Raw genomic sequence first — 16,511 nt, 5'->3', positions numbered from 1 at the left:
GGAGTCTAGTTCATACACGGGCTTCGCACGTGCAGGGTGTGGGAACATGTAGAAGGATGCGTCGCTTCGACAAACGTCCTTGTTGGTATATTTGGCTAGCTGGTACGGAGTAGCGTGGTATGGTTTTAACTTGTGGGGTCACGTCACCCTTCCAACGGTGGATACGATCTATGCCACCGCGATTGTACCCATGATCGTTGGTTCGAGCTACACAATGGCACTTGCTTAAGTCTTTGTACGTTTTCGACATTTCCGAACGGTCCACGGGAAAGAAAATTAGCGAGGGAACCCCGAATTTGCGAACATTATATTCCAATCGAGCCGCGATGTCAAAAACTCAATTGAAGGCTAGATCTCGACCCCTCAAAAACGGTAAATTGGATTTTCGGTTAGCTAATGCGACGTCGCTATTGCATGAGAGAATACGCTCCTTACTCCGTACATCAAAACAGCGCAGCAGAGAAATGGGGTTAGTCAAGGCTCCCCGGAGAGCCCTGCTCCGTACGTCGAACCCTGGACGAGGAAATAGGCAGTGCAAGTATTCCGTCGAGTGTCTAGTGTTTGAATCCATCATATACCCCAAGTAAAACTTTTCGTTTGCTAGCTTGTCAACGTGGTCACCGCATGTACCTATTGCACTCACAATTGAGTTTCGTTGAGGTGTGATCGATGCTTCCGAAATTCCGAATGGATCTATGAAGAAATTGTGGGCAGGAAAATACCTAGATGTCAAACACTGCCCCTAGCTTCAGACGCAACCACATGAGAAAGCACTACCTCGCAAACGGATGCGGAGAGCAGAGAAGCTTTCCTCGTCCTCTTGACGACACCATGGAACTGACACTCAGTCCTGCCTGCTGAACATATTCTTTTCTCCAACGTTCTTTCTTACAGATTGTTCCGTACCACGGGTGAGAAGAAAATGGTCTTATCCAACCTTTCAGTCCTGTGTAGATCGTACACCAGGGTCCATTCACCATGGCAGCTCCGAGTTGTCTTTGGTAATTGGAACATCCTCGATTCACATTCATTTTCCTGCACTTTCATCGGCGAACTCCTTTTCGATCCCGGGTTCCAGGGCCAATGTGCACCTGGGCTTTGAATGCCGGGTTTATGTTGACAGCATTATAGCATGAACCTATGTAAGGAAATGTTGGAAAGATGCAAGTGCTTCAAACGATCACCAAGAAGAAGCTTATTCAAGGCAGCAGAGATATCTTTCTTGCCCAAGTTTCTTGACAGCCAAGAGTAGCCTTTGTGTGGCGTTGTCGCAGGCTTTGAGAGCGGAAAAATGCACCACGTCGGATGTCCTGGACTAAAGCAGGGACATGTGGAAAAGGGGTGCTAATTCATGGCTATTACAACAATCTTCGTAAAAAGCAAAGTGTAATACGGAGCAGAGAGAATGAAGAAGCGGTATTACTCCAGAATCCGTAGGAAATTGCTCCCAGGAAAGGTAATGTCGCGTTAAGGAAATATGTATGTCCATGTGTACATACATAGGCACTCCCAGGCTTGCAACCACAGGCGGATAATGATAGAATCAATTCAGGCAGCGGCCATTCACCGGACACCTCTCCAACCGAGCGACCCTCTAGCCTCAAGAATGAGATGAGAGCTTATCACATCGCTGCGGGGAACGCGACTCGACACATGGCTCATTAGTCAACGAACCAACCTTCTTGCGTCTACTCACGTGATACAGCTTATTTCGATGACGCGGTTGGCGCCCGCGCCGGCGCCGGCAACAGGGGAGGGAGCGAAACGTTGCGGCAGTTCCTGGGCCTAAAGAGACGTCAAGCGGAGAAACGACCGCCTGAAGAGCAACATTCCAACGTTTCCTAGCTAGCGAACTTGATCGCGTTTCTTGAACCACTTGACGGCCTCTAGCTCCACTGCCATTTTGCTCACGAAAGTTATTACGTCATTGGCAAAATTGACCGCTGAACGGTGTGAACGACTGCTACCGATTCGCAGCAATTCTTGAATTGTCAAGTCTGACCGTCGAATTAGCCGAGTTTACGCTCTAACAAAAGTCCGCCATGGTGACGACACGGCACCATCCGCAGGAGTTTCCTCCTCCAGCTACTTCCGCCTCAGCGTCGAAGCAAGCTATATCGAAACGGGAGCATTCCCCGGCTGTCGCGGGCCATTGGATGCATATTCCGTCGACACTGGTAATTCTATGGCTGGTAGCCTCGATCCCGTTGGTAATCTGGGATACTGGTTATGTCCTCTTGAGGCCTCATAGCATGCCCGGTGGCGCATTGCATTCCGTATGGTCCCCGTATGCACTCTACGGAACGGTAGACTACATATATGGCTGGCCAGCATACAGGGCTCGAAACGGCTTCACGGCCGCACAGGCGTCTCTCAACGTTGTTGAGACAATTGCTTATCTATTTTATTTGTGGACTGTTTGGACACATGGGAAAGCGCTCGGATCCCGTGGAAAACTCAAAGCACCGACGCGAGGCATAAGCTGGTTTTTATTTGCCAAAAAGCATGTTGGTGGAAGAATGGGCGCTGTTGCATTACTGGTTGTCTTCAGTGCCAGTGTGATGACCCTCAGCAAGACCATCCTCTACGGTGAGTGCTTTTTCTTACCCTCCCGGGCGAAGAGCCCGCCTTGCCCACCAAAGTTTATTTAGCGTCATTCCATCAGCTTTTCAGGTTCGTTATGGATATGCTGTCTGATTACCAACGTAAATGAAGGCCTAAATGAAGCATTCTCTGGGTTCGATAATGTTGGACACAATAGCTTTTCAGCGCTGGTCTTTCTTTGGATCATTCCTAAGTAAATTACAAACACACCCCCCCCCCACCCCAAACCAACTCGCAAGAGGCGATTGGTCCTCGAATTCCAGTGTCTAATATCTTCAATAGTGGACTTTGGATTGTTTTTCCAAGTTTAGCAACGTACTCTCTCGGAGCAGAGATTATCGACGCGCTTGAAATAGTCAGTGGTGTGTCTCACAATACGGCTGAGAATACAAAGCCAAAGGCTTCGTAATCATGCTTGGGCCCGTACGGAGTATTGGACATATATCTATGAAAACGCATTTCATGGTACCTGCTCTTTGACCCTTGCGCTGTTCGCACTTTTAGCTACTTTGACTGGCTAATCATGTATTTATTATCCTTCTATCGAAATTTCCTTTCCCTTTCCCCACCGATTTCCAAACTGTCCCTGTTCAAATAGAAAAGAGTCAACCTGGAACAAATGTGGATAGGATATACTAGCATACATATCCGCTATGTGATTATCAAGTACTTCGTTTTGACTTCAGCCGCATTGCTGGCCCTTTACGCACACAATACGGGTTGCCTTTCCGTGAGAACGGTGGCCTTTTGCTCGTATCCTAGCACGATATCAGGTGGTAACTATCACTTGCCGGGTGCCGTCAAGCAAAACCCGGTCAGATATAGAGTCATTAACCGTTATTTCTCAAAAGCCAAACACGGAGACTAAAGAGGCTTTCCCGAATCACCACTTGAATCCATTGAGGAGAGTTCGAGTCGACCTTTTTTTTCTTGGTTTCAGCCTTCATTCTTAGGCTTTCGGAACCCAGTACATGCTTCCGCGACAATCGCTTGCATTTATCCCCCAAGGCTGCCAACTGCTCACGCTTGTTGATTGGCTCGGGGAACTGTCATCCTGTTTCCTCTGACCAGGCTGTCGGGCTCATTATTTCTTTTTCGCCTCTTTGCTGATGGATTGTCCTGTCTGGAGACAATGCAGCCAAAACGCGGGTCATTCGCATTCTGTGCCTTCGCTCCCTCCGTTTGGTTCTTTTCCCAAGGACTCACGGATAAAGCGCCCGCGAGAAGGTTTGATCTCTGCAGCCAACGCATCAAATCTTAACGATGAAATGGTGGACACGTGCTGATTCCTTTCGTTTCGCAGCATTCCAGAGAAATAATTAAGAATATGCGCTAGTGTTCGCAATTCTGCAAAGCATCCTGTGCTTCAACTCCGTCTCTGTACGGGCGTAATATTGAAAACTCAAATGCCGTTCGTTTTATAGTCAAGCATCCAGGTCACGCACGGAAAAGCCGAGAAATCGTCTGAGTACGCCTGTGGCTTTTGCATCTGCTAGAAAATAAGACTCTGCAACATTACCATAATTGAACAGCAGGGAGGTACTCTTATTGGACTAGCTGAATGATGTGTTGAATCGTAGCCGTGGTATTCGGATCGACCGCGTCCCCCCCGCTCCCGATACCTGAAGGTATGACCGTTTTTTTCTGCATTTCTTTGTTCATGAACTTAACTCTAATCCTGAAGATCACCGAGTCTGGGAATTGGTGGGTTGGCCGCGGTCAGACATATGAACGGAGCACAGCGGGCCCACACACTGGGCTACGATTTTAAAGGAAACTGGCCGAGGAGGTCAAAGCTACAAACATCGGAGCTGGAGTGCCTGGTTCCGGAAATGAAGCCGAGCCACCAAAGCTAGGCGATCGGACGAGGATACAGGCTTTCGCCCTGTCATTTCGATACCTCATTTCTTGCGCCTTGCTTCATTCCGGCAGAAGGTAAAATAAGGCGATAAGCCTGACTTGCTCTTAACTCGGAGCCGTCATTATGCAATTTCGGTCTATTAGAGCTCCCGGTGGCTTCTTCAGTAGCATGCAAGTCAGAGCAGATTTTCCAGCCACTGAAGAATTCGATGTCGAAAATGCATGCATATGTGACCAGTGCGAAAATTGAATCGGCGGTATGAAACTCGGTTGGCTTGACTTCGCGGTGCCCGGCTGAGGGAACCAGGTCCACATGCTGCACTCCGCAATTTCGAACCGCAGATACATACAAATGTACACGCGAGCGTGCGTATTCTGTGGCGGTGAGTGACACAAAAATCGCCCCCCAACAACACGAATACTTGGTGCGTATACCGTATAATCGAGGCCACTATGATCTATAAAGCCTCAAGGATTCAGAATATGTGACGGAGGTACTTACATGCGGTGTCTTAAACCGCCTCGACAGCCTTCTATTGCCCGGCTCAGAAAGTCTCTTGTACAACCAACCGAAAGGAGCCCCCCAGTCACGCAAATGGCAAAGTCCTCGGGATACTCTCATCCTAAGTCATGTCCTTAACGACGGATAAGCCTCTCGGCAATACAGAAGAAAAGACAAACAAGCCGACCATGGATTGAATTTAGACCCATCCCTTCTTCCGCGACCAATGTTGTGTGAGCTGTGAAAGGGGTTGGATCTGAAGATTATATACATCAATGACCACATGGGGAACATCTGATGTATACTACGGAGTAATCCACGCATAACTTCTCAAAGGCACTTCTCACACTAAAACGGACTACTTTCCGCCCTGATCAACATTGCTTCCGCAACAGTATTCCGTCGGTGCCCAACAGGTCCCCAAACGTCAATCTCCTGACTCAAGACAATGACGTATGGTCTTCTACCTTCGATTTGTAGTGGTGTTATTCTGGGATCCTCTTTGCGTTCCCGTGCTGCAGCCCTGAGTGGCAGCACCTGATTGGCAAATCTTTAAATCGTTACGCCGCAAAGCTATCCAGATCATTGAGAAGCCTTAACAGATACTATTTCAACGCAAATCGTCATATCTAGAATAAGCTCAGTGGCTATATCATCAGCGCCGCCCCATACATATCAAAATAACCATACCAAGGTACGACCGCATTTTCATTTCAAATGAGTAACCGGTCCTTTTTAGAATGCGAGTCAAGCCTATCAACTGCCCAAATGAGCCTCGCAGAATTGGAGGTTGAAAATTCTTGGCGAATAAATTGAAACAAAAAAAGAAAAGTTATATGATAAACTTGATACCATCGCCAACAACAGGGAATCCGTGATAATGCACGAGAACAAATTAGAAACCAAGTTCACCGCCTGATCGTAACGACGCCATGACAATTGAAAAAAGCACTGGAATTAATGACGGGGGATTTCGCTGTTCCGTAGCGGGATGCCGGAAAGACAATGCGTGGCCCATCTAGCTCCAACGCACGACCAATGCTTTGTCATTGACCCCAAATGTCATTTTCACTGAAATAGCTATTTCCTAGAATAGCTTGGTACGCTCTGTCACCTAGCGCGTATCCATCATCGGATTCTTCTGCGCCCGCAGAGTCGCTCGGTGAATATACATCCGCATCGGTTGTTTCCATGGGGGAGCTTGTCAGGACATCAATAGGGAAAAATGATGGAGCACACATGCGTATCGGTTCTCCAAATGGGGAAATTCGAGGACCGAGCACCTCCTCTAGCCTGTCCGGAATTTTTGTGGCTAAAAATGCGCGCTCTTCAGAATTAGGATCCGTTCGCGCCAAGTCTGAAATCATTTGGCTGAGCCCAGAGAGCTTTTGGCAGAACTGTCGAAGGCCAAGATGTTGAGAAAGCCAAAATTGTTTTGCACTCTCAAATGTGATCTTCGGGATTTCAGCATCAAATGAATAGTTCGGGTCGATCAATAAGATTTCGTCCGTCTGGAGTTCCGATCTAAGAACATGCCAGTATGAACCGTAGCGGATATGGCTCGCGCATATTCCTGACAACTCCTCCGGACTATACGTCGTTGCAATCCGAGGGTGCCGTCTCTGTAACTGATTGACAAAAAAATTTATCGATGCTTCCAATGATGTTGTGTTGTGCATCAATCTTTGATGTTCTAAAAAGATCTCGAGATACATTTGGCGCCTGCCAAGAGGGGTATCTGAGAGGTCTGGTACGGGGCAACTAGAAGATCGAAATATGGCAGCAAATGGGTCGGGGTAGACCCGAAAGCATTTCATATTTTGCCAGTCGATATATCTAAGGTATTCGAACAGTCCCACCCAGGGGGATGGCGTGGACACCGGCCTTGAAATAACGTTTGACGTTTGCGGCTGGGGCCTCATCGGTAATGCCTGGGTTACGCCGGGTTGGTAATAGAACTTCGCATGAGGCATGCTCTCTATCAGACGACCTGGGGTCCGTGCCGGGTCGATATCCTTCTGCGATGACCGCCGGGCCATCATATTTTCAGAGCATTCGTATCCGTAGTTTTCGCAGCGGTCGCATTTTGGCCCTGGCCAGGGTCTGTTGTCGGGAGAGCACTATGAACACATTAGGCATCCCTGAGACGGCATCATAGTTACATAGCTTTCAAACCTTTTTGTGATCTCTGCGACACCGCTGGCACTTCGGGACGCCTTCAGAAGGCATTGAATCGGCTATACAGAGTAAACAGCGGGGTTGTAGGGCTTCAAAATGCGAACAGCAGAGAAGGCAGGGAAATGGGAAGCCAGTACTTAGAGGGAAAGAGGATAGACTTCTCTTGTAGATAAAGTTAAGCAGAGATGAGAGTCTCTCTTGTTTAAATAATGGTATCCACCGAACTGGAATGCTCATGAATGATAAACTGGTGCCCGGCGGTGCTTATGTACCCCGTACGGAGTTAGTTGATGATTCTTTTTTTGGTATTCGCTTTTTCTTTTCTTTTTAACAACCCAGAAAGTGACGGTGATCCGTGCGCCCTACAGATTTCAATGTGGTATTTAGCCCTGCAGGTCAAGCCGTTGCGGGGAACCAGAAAAAGGCGGTTAGTGAAGAATTTTTGATGGGCAATGCACTTGAAGTAAGGCTGAGTTGTCTAGGACACCCGAGCGTCGTTCTGCCGCCCTCTAGAGTAAGCTCCTCTGGAATAAATCCCCGGTGAATATTGCAAGCGGTCAGTAGTTGACTCAAAAAAGTTTTTCTAATCATTAGCCTAGGATGGTTGCCGGATTACTCTCCTATAGGCGCCATCGAATGCTTGGTCGGCAAAGCTGGCAATCCACTTGCGGAGAGAAGACCGTTCCACTGCGGCCTGATAGGTAAGGGGTCGAAACAGTTTCTGAGTTTCAGACCCAGCAACTCGATAATGCTGGATTATATTGACAACAAATATATCAACGCCAGGTGGTCTCTCTGGGCCACACCTGCATAGCACACACGCCAAATAAAAAGATCTCAAGCACAGAATATGGAGTTGGCGTAACTCTGAATACCTGCAAGCAAAACATTTACAAATCGGATGCATCTCAACTGCGGATTGGGACGCATTCTGCTGCGTGGAACATCCAGTAGTAATAAAACTGACTCGATTTTGAGTCGAAAACGGTGCGGGATCGACCTGATTCGGCCACTCTTTTTGGTCACAACGGATGACCCACAGTCGTTGGGGGGACGCTGGTAACTAGAGGGCATGTGTACATAATGAAACGATCAAAAATAAGAGCCAAAAGCCCTAATGACCTAGCCAAAGTACCACATCTGGATCCCTTGCACAACAAGGGGGCCTTGATACAGACCGATCTGCTGGCGCTGTGTGCTACCTTGGCGACCGGAGAACAAGGAAACTCCATGTAATTGTGGATAAATAGAATATGTATGATGAATTTTGGTTGACGGGAGGAAGGGAGGGCGACTCGTCAGGAGCCACTTGAGTTGAGATCATGACTTACTGACTTACTCGGGGCCGTTAAGTTTAAGCTTTGGCTTAAGCCGAGCAGTAAAGCACGGGTACTTGTAGTACACGTAACTCAGGTTGTTTTGTGGGACAAAGGAAAGGAATGGTAAAAATCGTAAGTGGACGGTATCTCCACTCGGGTAGAACTTTGTTTGCTCTAGCTCTAGGTAAGAGACAACGAAATCGGAGGGCGTATGTAACTAAACATGAGCGTTGCCGCCTTTGTCGCTTGATGATCACTTTTGTACGCTCAATGTCGGTCGACGGTCATAAGTTTTGAGGAGCGCTCTCTGCAAGGGGCTAGCTCTCATGGTAGTACCGGGTTAGGCAAGGATATGGGGACTGTTTGTTTGTTGGAACCGGTAGAATAGTCGGCCCCCGAATACTTGTTAGTTCCTCGATATCTTATTTCGCAAGCGCTTTCTTCTTGAACATCGGGTTTCACTTGTGAAGCATCTTATCCGAAGGCATGCTGTATCGCGGGGAAGAACTGCAGCAAGAAAGTTTTGCTCCCTTAGAACTGTTAGCCTCCAATCAAACTCAGAGCTAGCATAGCATTTCATCTTTGGGGAGTTTACGGTTTGGGGGCTCTTCCTCAGTTGGAGAGGTTCGGCTCCAAGAATGTATACTGCGACCAGACACCCCTTCATGTAATGCCATCCCGACACTCTTCTTATGTCTCTCGCAATTCGCTCTCTAGTCAATGCAGCGCGCATCTGACAGCGCCCATTCCACAACGCCGGCGAGAGTCTTGCTATCGGAGGCGCTGCGGGTTGGCTTGATGTTGATGTAGAGCTCTCTTATATAAGCAACGCCAGCCGCGGCGGAACTTTTGTTAGTTAGTGTGCACTAACTACGGAGGAGTTAACTATTTCACGTGAATATCCGTTTCCGGCTAGCGCTCTCTGCTAGTCACACCGACGTCATGCCATCACATCGGCGCAGCTTGAAAAGTGTTCAAAGACGCTTCCTCGGCTGAGAGTAGGGCCTGGGGAGGCTTGAGGGTTAACTGAACACAGCCTACGATGATCACGACATTCCTTTCGCTCTCTATTTCCTGGTCGTGTTCCTGATTGCTTCTCCTGAAAGCTCACCAAGATCATGCCGTTAGCTGCAGCTAACCCTGTCCACCAAAGGACGGCGAGTTCACCTCACTCGTCACATCTACCGGCGGTCGCTTTAGCTATCTACCCAATAACCCTACTCCTTGGCTCGTTCTACTCTTTAATATCTCCCACTGCGCGGCCGTTGACGCCTAATCTTTCCTCTGCTACCTCTGCTCCCCACCACCCACCCAGCCCGGTCAATTATTTTGCCCGGAAAGGCAATATTTTCAACGTTTACTTTGTCAAAATTGGATGGCTCTGGACAACTGTTGCCTTCTTGTCAATACTATCCACGCAACCGGCATTCGTCAGCAGGCGCATCGATCCAAATAAACGACTAAGGAGGATATATCAGGCTCTATTTCGGTATGCAGTGGTTACACTAGCCTGGGTTCTAACCACTCAATGGTGTTTTGGTCCGGCCATCATAGACCGCAGTTTCACTGCCACGGGAGGAAGATGTGAAAGGATCCATGCCAGCGGGATGAAAGAGGCAATATCGGATTCTATTATGACTGCTATGGCTTGTAAGATGGTGAACGGAGCTTGGAATGGAGGACACGACGTTAGCGGACATGCATTTATGCTTGTTCTTGCAAGTGCTTTTCTCGTGTTTGAATTGCTAGGGTCTACGGTTTCGGTGGATGAAAAGAACGACGCCGGAGACGCAACCGATGACGGAGCACGAGCAGAAATTCCCGTGAATGAAAGTGGGCAGAGTCCTGCCGCAAAATTATCGCGAAACTTTGTTTGGGCAGTTGCAGGTCTATGTTGGTGGATGTTACTCATGACAGGGATCTGGTTCCATACTTTCCTCGAAAAGGTATGTAATCCCAACCGCATTAGCCCAATCAAATATATACGTATTGCGACTAACCGCTTGTTTTTACTCTAGGCGTCTGGTTTGCTTATTGCATTAGCTGCGGTGTACGCGATATATCTACTCCCAAGAAGTAGTCCCTCGTGGAGAAATGTTATTGGCATACCTGGGCGATGAAGTTCGGGTTACAGCGTACAGGGATTATTGTATAATATTATATTTTCGATAGAGCTCATTCCAGCTTGGGGCTAAAAAGGTATGTAGTTGTACAGTTGATTTGGAATACGCAAAAGACTGGGAGCTTAAATCTTGGTCATGATTTTCTTCCCTTGCAAGCACCAGGAACAAGAGTGTTTTTTACTCTCGGGGGCCGCTCAGTCTATGATATCCCTGATAGGCTCAGGGCCAAAAAATCCTGCCTTGAATGCTAATTCAAGATGTGAGCACATTTCCTCGGGCCGCCAATTAACTGTTCTCCAAAAGCCGACTGTGTTATCATGTTACTTACCGCCAGGGATTAAAGCTGTGGAATACATGACTGTCGTGATAGGCTTCAGATCTTCCGGGGTCAAAGCCGAAGATATATACCTTTCCCACTGGGAAAGGATCTCATCTGAACGCGATCTCAACTCAAGAGCGCCATCCGCCTTGCTGTCTGGGTCAAAGATACAACCTATTCCGAGACACGTCCCGAACTCTCTAAATGCAAGGCGAAAGCGCACCGGCGTTTCGAGATACCTGTCAATGTTGAAGAGGTTTCCTGCAGCAGATAGCGCAATACGCAGAAGCGGTTAGTCAACACTGTTAAGTCTGTGTGAGACAAAAATAGATCCAAATAGCCATTGTCAGCGGAGCGTACGCAGTTGGGAGATACATCTCTTCGCCAAATCGGCTGCCCAGTCTTCTTTTATAGCGAGCCAATGGGCTGTCCACAGAGTCATTCCCAGGTCCAGAGCGTCGCTAGATACGTAATGGCTCCCTTTACGAGCCATCACTCTCTCGTAGTCGCCAATTTCTTCCTCTAAAACCTTGCCATCACCATATTTCTCGGCTGATGATTGCAGAATCCGGAAGACGACGAATCCATCTATCGGATCTAGGTTCCCTTCGCTCGCCACAAGCGGTCGAGATAGATCCATTGCTACCTTCCAAACCATTCGTGGACGCGCCGATGTTCGGTCAAGGAAGAAGTGCGGGTGTATGGCTTTAGCCAGAGAGACGGCTTGCCGATTAAATGATGGATCGCCCGTAGCCATGGACAACCGATTCAGTGCAAACATCCACAGGGTTAGATAATGGTGATATTGGCCATCACCGTCGGGTCCTGTTTCTGATTCCTTTCCGATACGCAGCCCGCCTAGAAGCGGCTCTTTGTCGGTGGCATGTGGGAGGCGCGCCCGTCCATCGCGAGTCCGACCCAAGACATCGTGGACAGTGTAAACAAGCCGTTTTGCAAACGTGAGATACCTTTCGTCATAGGTTTGATTCTCCTTATGCAACGTTAGGAAGTTCAGCACGCCGAAAGCGTCAGTCCATAGATAGCGCCCGCGATGGCCCCCAGACTTTGGCGGGGGTACCCAGGCCGAAGCGTCGGGCACTTCAGAGAATTTTCCATACACGCTTCCCATTGAATCCTCGAAGCGGTGAAGACGAGACATTGTGGCTATTGAAGCAAGTCTTCTGAAGAAAATAGTTCGAAGTGTAGTTGGCAACATGCATTAACTGAGTGGAATACTCTCAAAGAGTCCGTAGCAGGTGTTTGCAAATCTATTCCGCGCCCCGATGTTCCATAAAGCGTTAAGCTACGGATGGTTGAGGAGTGAAGTCATAGCATCCATCATCCGTACATTGCGGTGGCGGATTTAGCTAATCCGATCTGGCCAGTTTTCGCCATAACCAGGTTTTGTGTATATAAGTAGCTACTTTGGCCCTGACTCTGCCATATGATTGCCGTTCATTCATAATTAACGTACAGTTGCATTCAAACTAGTTTTGGCGAGTAATCATGAGCTCGCGACTCGTTGATATCATCAAGACAGCTGCAAAGCCTCTCCCTGCCATTGCAGATGAAACGTTCGGATCCTATTTTGATCATCTTAAAAATTACAAAGTTGTTTTGCTAGGTGATGGAAGTCATGGCACATCAGAGTTCTACCATGCTCGAGCAGAAATTACAAAACATCTGATTGAACACCATGGATTTGACACGGTAGCGCTGGAGGCAGACTGGCCAGATGCAGAAGAGCTAGATAGATACGTGCGGCAGCGACCAGGCGTTAAGGGTAAATTGGAGAAAGGAAAAGACGAGCCATTTCAGCGATTCCCGACGTGGATGTGGAGGAATAAAGAGATGCAAGACCTCGTCCACTGGATGAGAGACCATAACGCCAACCTTCCCCCGCAGAGAAGAGCTGGAATCTATGGGCTTGATCTTTACAGTATGGGAAGGTCCATTGACGCCGTAATAAAGTATCTCGACACAGTTGACCCAACGATGGCAAAACTGGCGCGCCAGAGATATGGTTGTTTGCAGCCGTGGGTGGAAGATCCAACAGCCTATGGGTTCGCGAACTTTACCAATACAAAAATGAAAAGTTGCGAAGATCAAGTCATCACAATGCTGCGAGACTTGCTCCAGAAACGATTAGAATACGCTACCCATAAGAACAATGGCGAAGAGTTCCATAGTACAGAGCAAAATGCTTATCTCGTGGCAGATGCAGAATCGTATTATCGAGCGATGTATTCTAGCAGGGCCGATTCATGGTCGTTGAGAGACTCACACATGTTTGAGACGCTCCAGCGACTACTGAAACACAAGCCACCATCCTCTAAGGCAATAGTGTGGGCCCATAATAGCCATATTGGCGACGCAAGGTATACTAGCATGGGAAGGCAGCGTGATGAGCTCAACATCGGGCAGTTGTGCCGTGAGAACCTTGGGCGTGAGAATGTAGCATTGATCGGCTGCGGTACACACACAGGCACTGTGACTGCTGCGCACAATTGGGATGAAGATGCAGAAGTTATGAAGGTGCGGCCGTCTCGACCTGACAGCTGGGAATATCTGGCGCATCAGACTGGCATCCCGTCCTTCTATCTCGAACTTAGGCAGGGACTAGTCGATCCACATGTGCGGCAGGAAATTCACAAAGCATCGCCACGACTAGAGCGCTTTATCGGAGTGATATATCGCCCAGCAACCGAACGAATGTCCCATTATTCTGCGGCTGATCTTGCCAATCAGCTAGATGGATATATCTGGTTTGATGAGTCCAAGGGTGTCAGGCCTCTGGAGATGACGCAGCCTAGGACTCCTCTCGGAACGGATGAGACTTATCCATTTGGCTTGTGAGGACATCACAGCAGACTATTTGACTGGCATTATTCGTTTCATCGCCTGTCGGTAGGGAAGGAAAAAAGTGTCTGGTGTTGTTTTGGGGCTGGAGATGACCGAACTGATAAGATAAGCTGAGGTAGGGCCGATCACGTGATGTGATATCATCCGAGTGGTTAGTTACATAATCTCAATGTTTGATTACATAATGTTTGTTTACATTGCCTGCCTGGTGACGGTTTGTTTACGCTCACCAAAGGTCTCTCCGTCACATCCTTCTCGCGCGGACACATGGTTTGTTGATCCGGCCAGAAGCTGTAACTCTCTACGCAAATTGATCTTACATATCTCTGTTCATCGATTCTGAGACTTGTGTGTTTTGGCTCCGCATACGCCGTCGACCCCTGCGACTCTGTAGCGTTGCTACATCAACATGCCAGTAACCCGCAGGTCCGCCCGGTTGAGGGGTGAGACTCCAGTATTCGAGGTTCGTTAATGTTCCTAGGATAAAATATTCCCTGTGGAGGCTTACTTTTGTAGTTATCCCATGTAGAAAGGAAGCCTTCGCGCTCAGCTACCAAGCTACCATCGCTTGCCGAAGGAAACGATGAAGCACTGACCTCTCAGACCAAGCCCACCTGTCCAACAACTCCTAGAAAAAGCATGGCTTGCACACCCGTGAAGAACTATTCCAGCTCGAAGCCATCTATTAAAACACCTGGGAGTGCTAGCCCTCCGAAACCTGCACTCGAGGAGATGCATCCGAGCAAGGTTCAACAAAGCACCTCGAAACAACCAGATAGTGCGCTCGTACTTGGCTTTCGACCCGTCCAGATGGATCCCAATGCGCCAGGCAATACCCTCTTGACATTATCAAATACACCCTCTAAGGGACGGCTCTCGCATCCCGATCAGCTAGAAGCTCTTAGCTACGACTTCAAATTTACCTGTGAGAATTCCGAGTTTGGTGCTGAAGCACGAGAAATTATGAAAAGCGTCCGAGAAGATGCAGCGAGAATTAAAGCGGAGATGATCCTGAAGGCAAAAGAGCAAAATCTTAACGGTGAAAAGGCGAAACCATCAGAAGACAGGAAGATAGCGACCGCGAAGGGCAAAATTGGGCGATTTAGTGAAATTCATATGGCGCAGTTCAGAAAGATGGATTCTATAGCCAACCACCCTTCTTCATTTAGAGCTCGCCCAGACCGTGTCCAGCCCCCCGTTTCGAAGGGCCTCAAACGTACCATTTCGAAGGCTCAGCTGGATGCGCCAGAGAAGGCTACTCCAACTGGGGTGAACCCTGTGACAACTACAGGCGCATCGGCCAATTCGGTCACAAAGCGCTTTAGAAGCAAAGACAATGAAGATACTTCGACTCGTCGCCCACTCTTCAAGGATGACCAGGTTGTCAACAGGGGTCTAAAAACCGCCCCATCAGTCTCCAAAGATCTCAGCACTCCACGCAAGCCAACAACTGCCTGTTCCACAAGTGTCAAGCATCCTCAAACCACAAAAATCCCTTCATTGTCTTACTCCCCTTCGAAGTCTTCTCTCGCGCCACGAACTCCCCAGACGGATCTCAAACCGAAAGCCAAAAAAGCAACCCCAGGTTTTGGAGCCCTCAAATCAATTCTATGTCGACGCCAGCCTCTTTTCTCTAATGACCCCGTTAAAATTGCAGCTGGAACCCACCAGGCTTTTCCTGATGCCGATCTGGGTAGCAAGCTCGTCTCTGCGCCCGATACTTCCGAGCAAAGTCACGCAGTCCCTTCCTCTAAAAAGCGTGTTGGCTTTTCCGACAGCACTAAGCTCCCTGATGTATCACCGGAAACCCCTCGAACACCTGACTTTGGTCCTATTGCTGAAGATGCTTCTGATGGCTACATAACATATCCCACTCTACCACCTCTCAGTACGCCGCAAGCTAATAAGCAATATTCGTTCTTTTTCGAGCCTTCTCCTGTCAGTGCCCGTAAAGGCGCAACAATGCCCAGTTCGCAGCAAATGCCCACTTTCTCCACCCCCGGCGCAATTCCGCACGGAATAGCAAACAAAAAACGCCAACGTGAAGACGCTGAGAATAGGGGACAGGCAAATAGGGCATCTCCAAATTATTTGAATGATGGGCAGCGAAGCGCTAAGAGAGTAAAGACTTCACTCGCCTCTCCGTCAAAAACTTACACCCCAAGTCCAGTCAAGAAGCGCCTGACGCAGCACGCAACTCCGCGAAGTGCTGTTCGGACTACACCCAGCTCAACGCAGCGCAGAACCGGCCTTAGCTTGAGCCGATTAAGTTTCCTTGCGAGACCGAAACAACGACGTTGAAGATCCTTGCTACTAAATCTGCAAGTCAAATTCATCTTCGGAGTACAAAAGTCGAAACCATGGTAAATACATACTTATCCTCTTCTCCTTCTTCGGAAATTGTGAAATCGTTTTTTACTAGCTCAGGTTTACATTGCTCTATTTCTTTGTCTTCATAATTGAATAAGTTTTTGTGTGTACCCTGTATTTTGGTTGGGAATATCTGGAGTTTTGATTTTCAATGTGGCAGAGCCGGCGCAACACCCTGTGAATGTTGGGAGGCTATTTCTCTCTCTTTTTGTTCGGAAGTCAATCGTGTGGCGCACTTGGGTTATTTACTGGATATTCTATGCACAAGATTCTTGCCCAAGTCCGTCATGTTTTGTGATACAAATGGCTGTGTACAAGTATGAAAAGGATAGTATGTAAGGATAGTTCCTGAATGAAAGTTATCTACGGGGACG

General features: G+C 48.3%; 7 protein-coding genes across 7 annotated transcripts; 4 read left to right on the top strand and 3 right to left on the bottom strand.

Annotated features, from left to right (window-relative positions):
* Positions 1 to 1,774: 1,774 nt before the first annotated feature.
* CIMG_03886 (uncharacterized protein) lies at positions 1,775 to 3,123 on the top strand. Its single transcript, XM_001244444.2, has 4 exons — positions 1,775 to 1,950; positions 2,014 to 2,589; positions 2,716 to 2,797; positions 2,887 to 3,123. The coding sequence occupies exons 2-4, from the start codon at positions 2,043 to 2,045 to the stop codon at positions 3,011 to 3,013; spliced, it is 756 nt and encodes a 251-aa protein (XP_001244445.1). The 5' UTR covers positions 1,775 to 1,950; positions 2,014 to 2,042; the 3' UTR covers positions 3,014 to 3,123.
* A 1,369-nt stretch (positions 3,124 to 4,492) lies between these two features.
* CIMG_03885 (uncharacterized protein) lies at positions 4,493 to 5,672 on the bottom strand (the record flags this gene model as incomplete). Its single annotated transcript, XM_001244443.2, has 6 exons — positions 4,493 to 4,758; positions 4,815 to 4,915; positions 4,967 to 4,997; positions 5,154 to 5,204; positions 5,326 to 5,481; positions 5,657 to 5,672. 6 exons carry the CDS (start codon positions 5,670 to 5,672, stop codon positions 4,493 to 4,495), a joined length of 621 nt encoding a protein of 206 aa, XP_001244444.2.
* Positions 5,673 to 5,703: 31 nt separating this feature from the next.
* Positions 5,704 to 7,715, bottom strand: CIMG_03884 (uncharacterized protein). Its single transcript, XM_001244442.2, has 2 exons — positions 7,142 to 7,715; positions 5,704 to 7,086 (listed from the first exon to the last, which is right to left on the bottom strand). The coding sequence occupies exons 1-2, from the start codon at positions 7,379 to 7,381 to the stop codon at positions 6,013 to 6,015; spliced, it is 1,314 nt and encodes a 437-aa protein (XP_001244443.2). The 5' UTR covers positions 7,382 to 7,715; the 3' UTR covers positions 5,704 to 6,012.
* A 1,771-nt stretch (positions 7,716 to 9,486) lies between these two features.
* Positions 9,487 to 10,583, top strand: CIMG_03882 (inositol phospholipid biosynthesis protein Scs3; the record flags this gene model as incomplete). Its single annotated transcript, XM_001244440.2, has 2 exons — positions 9,487 to 10,409; positions 10,482 to 10,583. Exons 1-2 carry the CDS (start codon positions 9,582 to 9,584, stop codon positions 10,581 to 10,583), a joined length of 930 nt encoding a protein of 309 aa, XP_001244441.1. The 5' UTR covers positions 9,487 to 9,581.
* Positions 10,584 to 10,780: 197 nt separating this feature from the next.
* On the bottom strand, positions 10,781 to 12,161 carry CIMG_03881 (uncharacterized protein; the record flags this gene model as incomplete). The annotated part of the gene is made up of 3 exons (XM_001244439.2): positions 11,266 to 12,161; positions 10,915 to 11,166; positions 10,781 to 10,833 (listed from the first exon to the last, which is right to left on the bottom strand). The coding sequence occupies exons 1-3, from the start codon at positions 12,119 to 12,121 to the stop codon at positions 10,781 to 10,783; spliced, it is 1,161 nt and encodes a 386-aa protein (XP_001244440.1). The 5' UTR covers positions 12,122 to 12,161.
* A 204-nt stretch (positions 12,162 to 12,365) lies between these two features.
* On the top strand, positions 12,366 to 13,952 carry CIMG_03880 (erythromycin esterase). The gene has a single exon (XM_001244438.2). It carries the CDS (start codon positions 12,412 to 12,414, stop codon positions 13,759 to 13,761), a length of 1,350 nt encoding a protein of 449 aa, XP_001244439.1. The 5' UTR covers positions 12,366 to 12,411; the 3' UTR covers positions 13,762 to 13,952.
* Positions 13,953 to 14,176: 224 nt separating this feature from the next.
* Positions 14,177 to 16,509, top strand: CIMG_03879 (uncharacterized protein; the record flags this gene model as incomplete). Its single annotated transcript, XM_001244437.2, has 2 exons — positions 14,177 to 14,230; positions 14,284 to 16,509. 2 exons carry the CDS (start codon positions 14,177 to 14,179, stop codon positions 16,066 to 16,068), a joined length of 1,839 nt encoding a protein of 612 aa, XP_001244438.1. The 3' UTR covers positions 16,069 to 16,509.
* Positions 16,510 to 16,511: the final 2 nt, after the last annotated feature.

Source organism: Coccidioides immitis, assembly GCF_000149335.2.
Source record: "Coccidioides immitis RS genomic scaffold supercont3.6, whole genome shotgun sequence".
Lineage (NCBI taxonomy): Eukaryota > Fungi > Ascomycota > Eurotiomycetes > Onygenales > Onygenaceae > Coccidioides > Coccidioides immitis.
This window is presented reverse-complemented; position numbering and strand designations above follow the sequence as displayed.